This window comes from Condylura cristata, unplaced genomic scaffold (genome assembly GCF_000260355.1).
Source record: "Condylura cristata isolate star-nosed mole 26May11 unplaced genomic scaffold, ConCri1.0 scaffold00012, whole genome shotgun sequence".
Classification (NCBI taxonomy): domain Eukaryota; kingdom Metazoa; phylum Chordata; class Mammalia; order Eulipotyphla; family Talpidae; genus Condylura; species Condylura cristata.
In genome coordinates, this window is record NW_004567113.1 from 30,028,542 (window position 1) to 30,037,231 (window position 8,690).

An 8,690-nucleotide genomic window follows, 5' to 3' on the forward strand; every position below is an offset into this window, starting at 1 on the left:
TTTTTTAAGATTTATTTATTTTTGCATTCAGAACTGGGGTACAGGCCAGAGGTGCTGGGGTGGTGAGAATTCACCAGAGACAGGGTGGGAAGCAGAACAGGCAGATCAACGAAGTATACTGCTGAGGGGAGCAGCAGGCAGATCAGGAGAGGTCTGCTGTGCCATGTGGGTCAACTGGGGGACAGGGATCCAACTCGCACTGAGGCGGCTGCAGCAAACTTGCAGTGCTGCGTCCTTACCCTCTGCGCCACCAGGCAGGGCCCTCAAAAAAAATCTTAAAAAAAAAAAAAAAAGCAATAGCCCAAGATCCATGCCAGGGATGGCAAGCCCAAAAGTCTCTAGCAGCAACAGGGAAGAACCTGGTGGGGTCTCCATCCCTGTCTAGAGCATTCAGCGTCAAGTGTCCCTCTGTAGGCGATTGTTACAATGGGCGCTAGACCCCAAGTTTACCAGATATTCACAAGTGTCAAGGGAGAAATCAGAGGTTGGAATTTTTATGTGATATTTCCCAACTTTTGTATTTGGATTACATTCCATTAAGTATAACAGAATGTTCAAGATCACTTGTAGCATAGATCAGATAGCAATGTTTTCCTCTTAAGAGAAGTGGCTCCACGGTGATCAGACATCTGGGTTCCTGCCAGCTGTCTACTCTATCATGCCTAGGGTGTGGCCTTTATCTTTGTGACTCAGTGTGGAAGCTACAGCTCTAACAGCCAAGTTGAAGTAGCAGGATGGAGGACTAGCTGGGCCTGTTGTATATTTTAAGGAGATGATCACAGCATATCTGCTTATCCCTTACTTTCTAGAATATCACCTCATGGCACAGCTTACTGCAAGTTGAAAAACATCACATCTTTCAAGTTCACATCTGTATTGTTCTACTACAGTCCTTGGGGCAAAATTCCTTCTTCCCCGGAAACCTCAGATTTATTTAACAAGATCATTCATGTAACTGAGGGTAATTGCCTTCGCTTAGTAAACAGATTGTAGATGTTAATCACATTGACAAAATATCTTCATGGCAACATCTAGATCAATGTTTGAACAATTGAGCACTGTAGCCTAGCCCAGTTCACACATCACATTAACCATCACAGACATTAATTCAAAATTTAAATAACTGTGCTGACGACATCTACCTATGAGTCAGGTTTGGCCTGTGGCCTTGCCAGTTTGCAGTTCTTCCTCTGTATACTCGAGCAAAGCGCCTGGGCCTCTAGAGACCTCCAGTGTGGTAATTTCCTGGCCGCACACTTCTATACGACTGGAGCATCCATGTGTGATAATGTTAGAGGGCAAGCAGAGGTGCAGTCCAGACCCCCAAACCTGCCTGCTCTAAACAGCTTCTGCCATCTGCCACATCAAAACAAAACATAAAAGCTTTCATGGAAAGGAACTTTAATACAGACAAGACAAAGAATATAGTTTTCAAATCAAGTACCTGAAGTTACCCATCCCCTCATAGGTAAATGTCTTGCCAAGCAGTGTTGGCCCAAAGCAAGGCCTCAATCTAGCTCCGATCTAGCTCATTAAATTATTTTCCTATATCATCTTCATCATGTGATGAGATTTAAGTGTAGTCTTTGAGAGTAATAATCTTGTCCTACTTAACCCTGTATTCACCATAGAAACTAATTCTGTGCCTTGCATATAGTTAGTTGGCCTCAGTAAATTTGGTTGAATAGTTACACTTCTATCGTTTGTTTTCAGAGGTATAACATGTAAAGAGCTATAAAAAGTGCCTTTTTATAAAAGGCACTAAACCAATTGAGGCCCATGCAAAAAAAATAATGATTGTGTGTCTTATACAGGAGAAGAAAATATGAAATATTAGTAGGCATTTTGCTTCCGCTATCCATCCCACAAGTGTGTAAACTTCCTACATTTAATGGGACTCTGTCTCTGATTTACAGCTCTTTTCCTTTGTTTCCTAAGAGAACTTAGTTTTTTCCAGATCCAGAAATGAGATATTAAGAGTTTTCAAAGGTCGTTTTGCAAATGTTGTCTTAGACCAAGCTATGAAAAACTGCTAACTTCAGAATACAGTGTGCAAGCAGAAGGAACCTGGAAGGAACAAGATTTATAATTTTGCCTATATCTTTTTGTTCTATACTGTCTCTTTTAATGTTCCTATCAGGACTCTACAGATCCATTAAATAGCAGATGTATTGGTCTTTCTTGTTTCACTTACTATATAAAAGTTTGAATTTTATGGTGAAGAAGACAGACTTTGAGTCATGAAATGAAAGGCAGGCCTGGTACCACAAGGGCAGTTACAAATGAGTCTGTAGACAGCCAGACCCTTGGCAAACTTCTATTAACCAGTTTTAAGTTTGAGTCATATCCCCACATACCTTCTGATCTTGATAATAAGTTTATACTCTATGAATAAGACTAATAGGCATATCAAAAATGGCATGCTCAGATGTTAACTGATTCATTCTCACACACTATCATAACATAGGCTTCTATATCTAAATTATACACCACAAAAGATGTTTGAGAATTCAATCCAGGGAATGAAAATAAAATTCAACTGAGTTAAGGTCCTATGTCCCTAAACAACAAAATCTAAAAATCTGCAGATTCCCTGAGAAGGGAAAAATACTAAATTATATAAAACTATGATTTTTTGGATAGGGTAAACTCTGACTTGTTCAACATATGTTGGAATTCTAGAATGGAAAATCAAAAACTCTAGGAAAGGAAAATAGGAATTTTACCAAAGAGAAACATTGTGTAATAAACTGAAAGGCTACAGGATCACCAAATATATTAGTGAGTTGATGAACCAGAGGCTCTAAATGAATTTAAGTAAACATAATTAGATATTACATTACTTAAACAAATCAGAAATTTTTATGTCTCCTCCACCTCTAAGTTTTTGGTCTTAATTTCATGGAGGGCACTGATCCCCCACAGATTTTTTTTATTTTTTAAAGATTTATTTATTAATGCATACAAGAATTGGGGTACAGTCCAGAGGTGCGGGGATGAGAGGATCCACCAAAGACAGAATGGGGAGCAGAACAGGCAGATCTACAAAATACACTGCCATAGGGAGCAGTAAGCAAGGCAGAAGAGGTCTGCCACACATGTGGGTCACCTCCCTGGCCGAAAATGGAACTCATGTTGCAGTGGCTGTGGGTAGATTCATAGTGCTGTGCTTTAACCTGTTGCGCCACTAGGAAGCCCCAGCCCCGCCCCCCTGACAGATTTTAGTCCCAGAATAGCTGCCTCCAATACAGAAGAGCAGAAAGGGAACCCATTTCTATTTCACTGTTGCTCATCAAATGCTGTAATCCTGCATTGCACAATTGTCCTGATATCCTCAATTTCCTCCCATATTTCAAAAACAAAATCATGGGAGGATTTCAGTTGAAAAAGGACAAAAATGAATTGGAAATCAAATTTTGTCATAGTTTGGTGGGAAGGAGAGTGGGCTCCATTGTGAGTTGCCTTTGTGAGATGACAGGCCAGCTATCATGGGGATGTGGTCTTTTCACTCATTCACGAATGGTGTGGGGAGGCTAAGAAACCTACATATGTGCTATCAGGTTTTACCCGGACGCCAGGATTCAACATACAGGTTTGTCTTTGAGCTGAGAAATCCTTTTAGCCTCTAAATGCTTCAAGTGTTCAGGGCTTTTGGTAGGAAAGTACCCACTATTAAACTTTCTCAAGCATGTGCCCACAGTAGCGCTTACAATACTGCTTTCCTTAGTGTAATTAAATTTTGCTTTCTCCAAAACCTAATGCATGGCTATCTAGATGATTGGTATTTGAGAAAAACAGTGATGTAGCCATCACATGTACTATTTCTGGATCACTTTCTTTCTTGTCTACCTATCAGACAAATCTTAAAAGGGTAAACTAATACATGTATAAGAAACAGTTTTTTTCCTCATAAACAATTTGACAGAGTGGGCAGAAATTGCTTAGAAAGATGATAGGAGTAAAAAAAAAATTCCTACTTGCCTATTTACTATTTTAAGAGCTGATTTAAAAATCAATCCACTTTGAGGTATATTACTAATGACTGGTCCTTGAGCTTTCAGGTATTTTTAGTTATGTCATTGTTTGCAGTCTCTTTAAACTATTAAGTGTTACATCAAAATATATCTGCATAGATTTTTTGGGTAAGAATTCTAGCCCTAACCATGCGTTGAATTAAAAATGCAACACAAACCCAGCCTCATAGAGAAAACAACCCAGGCTTGCTAGAAGCACACGTTAACATAGAGGAACTGCAACAGGGAGACCTATGTGCTCTTTTCAGCACATTTTTATAGTTAGTGGTAATCCAGGGAATGCTGTTAGGAGGTAGTTCAGTATCATTTCCCAAAATTAATAGTATCAGAGAATGAAAGGTAAGGTTATTCAACTCAGCCAACAGCAAAATCAAGCATATTCACTGCCAAGCTCTTTCTGGATTGTCCTTGTGAAGAATATGCAGATTCTCCATGGAGCTCTCTCTCAGGCACATGCCGTGTTTTCTCTAACACTGACAGCAAAACCGATTGTCCTCTGCAAGCGCAGCACAGTTCTTGATTATTAAGCACTGAGCAAGCTTTCATTAAAGACCAAGCTACTTTGTTCTGACCCCACAGAGAATATTACTACTTCCCTTTTGTATCTTCACTTAGCAATGCCATGTTTGCAAGGAAGGTGACAGGGAACTAAGAAGTGGAGGGTGTGTGAGGGAACTTTGGAACCCTGGCTGGGCCTGGGGAAGCCTTTCTCATGCCTCTGGAAATGGGGCCTCATTATTTTCCGTAAAAGTACAATGAAATTCCAGAACAGTGGTCAAATTCCAAGTCTAATGGCATAATGGTATAACATCGCATGCCAACAGCAAAATAATACTTTTCTCCCAAATTATTTGCTATTAAAATGGTACATGCCATGTATGTGGAAATTGAGACCGAATTGGATATGCTTTACATTTGCATTACAGCATTTTGTGTTCATGAGTCCTGATCCCTGAGGATGCCAAATCTAATGACAAGTGAAATGTTTCTTGATTTATACTGAACTGATTGATCATAAGTGGTATTCCATTACAGAAGGAAAATGCTACATCAGATTTATCGTAAGAACTTTAGCGTATGGTATGCTTTGATACACATAGATTGTAACCTAGAGAACAAAGAATCTCAGTTATGAGCGCTGGCTTACCACCCTAGGGGCAGGGTGGAGTGGATAACCTTGGACTATACATTTGAAACCTCTAGTTAAAATGAGGTTTTATAACAATTTACACATTAGTGCAAAACTTTAGTACCTACCAGACTGCAATATGGCATCTGCATAAAAGGAATAAAGTTAATACCTCAGCCAACAAACCAGTAAATTGTATGTGGCAGGAATGTGCATTTCTCACTGTTCTGGTCAGGTCTCTGTGCTAATTTTCAAGTTTTTTTCTCTTTCACAATATGCTTTCATTTCCCTTTGATTTAATCACAGCCATTTTCTTTAACGCAAGCTATTTTAAGTAAGTTTTATTCCTAAATATCTTCAGGTTTATTCCATTAGTTAAACTCAGGCAGACATTAACCCAACTTGAATACTACAAATAAATGAAGTCACAGCACTATTCAATTTGGAATCAGTTCCATTCACAAAGGCCGTTTATGTATAAGAATATTTTATTTTCAAATGCTTTCGCTTTTACATCCCTTGCAAGGGAGATGAGGAAGTTAAATAAAAGGTTTAGACTGTGATGTGAGGGGGGAAGAGTGAATATGACTATAAGGGTCACAGAACTGGAAATTTTTGTGGTGATGGGTGAAAGCATAAACTGATTCCAACAAACTCATTTCCCTCAAACCACACTGGTGGGAAATTGTAACTTGTTATTTTTAAGGGCTCTTTTTAATTGTATCTTGTTACTTTCAATTCTGCTTTAATTGAAAGGCAATAAAACATTTACCAAGTACCTACTAAAATTCTGTTAACTTTTTCATAACAAAAACAAAGCAAAGATGGTCGCTTCTCTGTATATGCCTCTGTATATGGGATAAGTCATTTTTTAGTAGCTGGTTGGTTTTATAAGCCTCTCAGCAAGCAGGTACAGATATACATGTCTTCCAGAAGTATTTCTTCTTTGAAGACTCATTTTCTTGAGGGGCATTGCTTTGCTCATTCAGTGAAGACTTTGGGTATGAAAATGAAGAAACTGTACTTTGGCCTCCAGACTCCATTGTCCATGGGAACTGAACCTGCTCCCTGATTTGTAATCTTCATGACCAAGGTCTTCTTAAAATAGAAATGGCAGGAAAGCTTTCCTATGCTTCGGATAGGAGACAAATTTGCTTTTGTAGAATTTGTGGCTGAGGAAAGCGGACAGTGCTTGGCTGAAGAAGACATATGTCACCACGAGCCACCAAGTTAAGTTCTGGAATCCAAAAGTGACAGCCATGGAGATGTAGACCATCAGCTCTGCTAGGTAGTTAGGGGAAGAAACATATTCAAACCAGTCTCCAAAAGGGATGCGATGGTTACAGTGAATGACTACTCCTGCAATGGAATAAAGAGACTTCCTGAACATTTGAGGAAAGTTTTACCACATCAACCCTCAAACCATTTACACAAAGTATTCTTCACAAAAGAGAACCTGGATGTTTGAACCACCCATTAGATTTCTTATCGTCCAACTACTACATATTAAAAAGTCACCTGGAGGGGCTCTCCCTGGTTGTGCAACGGGTTAAAGCACCGCATTATGAAGCTCTCCCAAGCCACTGCAGCATGAGTTCAATTTCCCACCAGGGAGCTGACCCACATGGCATGGCAGACCTCTCCTGACCCGCCCGCTGCTCCCCTCAGCAGTGTACTTTGTCAGTCTGCCTGATCTGCTCCCTACTCTGTCTCTGGTGAATCCTCTCACCTACCACACCTCTGGCCTGTACCCCACTTCTGTAAGCATAAGTAAATAAATCTTAACAAAAAAAAAAGTCACCTGGTTATCTTTGTCTATCAATTGTTCACAAGGACAAAAGGAAAGCCCCCTTTTCCCAATAATTCTCCAAGTTAGTAAATTAGACTCTACACTGCATGCATTCAAGTCCTGACTCTGCAATGTTAAATGAACTGCTTAATCTTTCTGCCTAATTTCTTCACCTGTAGAATGAGGATAAGATTGCACGTACTTCAAGTGAATACTGTGAAACTAACTGTAAAGCATTCAGAGTAGGGGGTAGTGAAAAGTAAGTAAATAAGACTCAGTAAATGCTGACCAGTACTATCCCATTTTTAATATTTTAAGAGGCTTAATAAAAGCCATATTTGTAACAAGTTAACTAAAAACTCATTTTTTGAAAGATTTATTTTTATTTATTTATTTATTTATTTATTTGCATTGAAGAACTGGAGAATAGCCCAAAGATAAAAAGTGGAGTGAGAGGATTCACCATATACAGAGGCAGACTGACTGAAATACACTGCTGAGGGGAGCAGCAGGTGAGACAGGAGAGGTCTGCCATGCAATGTGGGTCAGCTCCCTTGTGGGGGATGGAGCTCATGTCTCAGCAGGCTGGGGGATAGCTTGATAGTGCTGAGACTTTAATCCCTCTGCCACCAGGGAGTCCTCAATTTTTTTTAACTTTGGCTGAAGTGACACTAGCTCACCATGGGAACACCAGTGCTTACATGCTGGCCAGACACAAATGCAGCACAGGCGGCCAAACATGCACAAAACAGAATCATAGACTGTCAGGAATCAATGGTCCACAGAGATCTCCAATCCCATGCCGCATCTGACAAATGCAAAGATCTGGGTCCAGAATATTATCTTGTCAAAAATAAGCATTTGACAAATTAGTGTCTCACGCAGGGCAGGAAGGAGAATGAAGGAACACGGACAACTCCCTTCTGATGGTTAAAATCCACATGCAAGGGCTCTGAAAGTTACCTCACCTGCTTTATTTTTCCTGAGATTGCCAAGAATGACGTGGCACTTATACTGATGGACAGAAGACCAGATGAACATCATCATCCCGAGGATATGGAACCATCGCGCCTGCATGAAGAGATTTTTCCCTATCACATAGACTGCGAAAAGAGAAATTATTTTATTAGCTGACTCTTCCAAATTTCAGAAGTTAGGAGAATTAAAAAAATCATACAACCAACCAGTAGAACATAGTTATCTACTTAGTCTCGCTCCTTGTGGCTACAAAAGCACCCTGCTATAACGCCCAGTGCAGAGGGGAGAACACTGTCCCGCCTGAACACAGGGCTGTGCTGCTTCTCAGCCAGAGGGAAAATGGCCCTGCCAGAGAATTCTGTGCTGACATCTTCTCTTGCTAATTCTTCAAATACTTGTAGCAGGGACTTCATGTCTCCTACTCTGGAGACCCTATTTCTTCCCTACTCTTGTGTGATAAGACTACTCTGTATTTCTAAGTTTGGTTTTATCTTTCTATTCTTTTGATCTACTGTTAGTGTCAGGAAAGTACTTTCTAAGAAATCTCTCTCTAAGCGAGCTAGCGAGGCCCTGAATGTGGGTGTTGAGTGGCCTGGATCCAGTCAGTGAAGAAAATCACTGAAATCAAAGGCGTAGGGGGCTTCCTAAAAAAAGGAGAAATGCAAACTGCTAAAAATGGAGCTTCTATATGACCCAGCAATCCCACTCCTAGGTATCTACCCAAAAGACACAAAAACACTGATTCAAAAAGACACCTGCA

The 8,690-nt window shown here is 40.1% G+C and overlaps 1 protein-coding gene across 4 annotated transcripts in view; it reads right to left on the minus strand.

Annotated features, from left to right (window-relative positions):
- Positions 1-5,489: 5,489 nt before the first annotated feature.
- The window catches only part of SRD5A3 (steroid 5 alpha-reductase 3), an 18,448-nt gene continuing 15,247 nt past the window's right edge, over positions 5,490-8,690 (minus strand). For all 4 annotated transcript variants that reach the window (XM_004681286.2, XM_012723990.1, XM_012723992.1 and 1 more), the window contains 2 exons: positions 7,921-8,055; positions 5,490-6,522 (listed from right to left, as the gene is read on the minus strand). In XM_004681286.2, the coding sequence (XP_004681343.1) occupies positions 6,263-6,522; positions 7,921-8,055 (395 nt within the window). In that variant the 3' untranslated portion in view covers positions 5,490-6,262. The remainder of the gene's footprint in view (positions 6,523-7,920; positions 8,056-8,690) is intronic.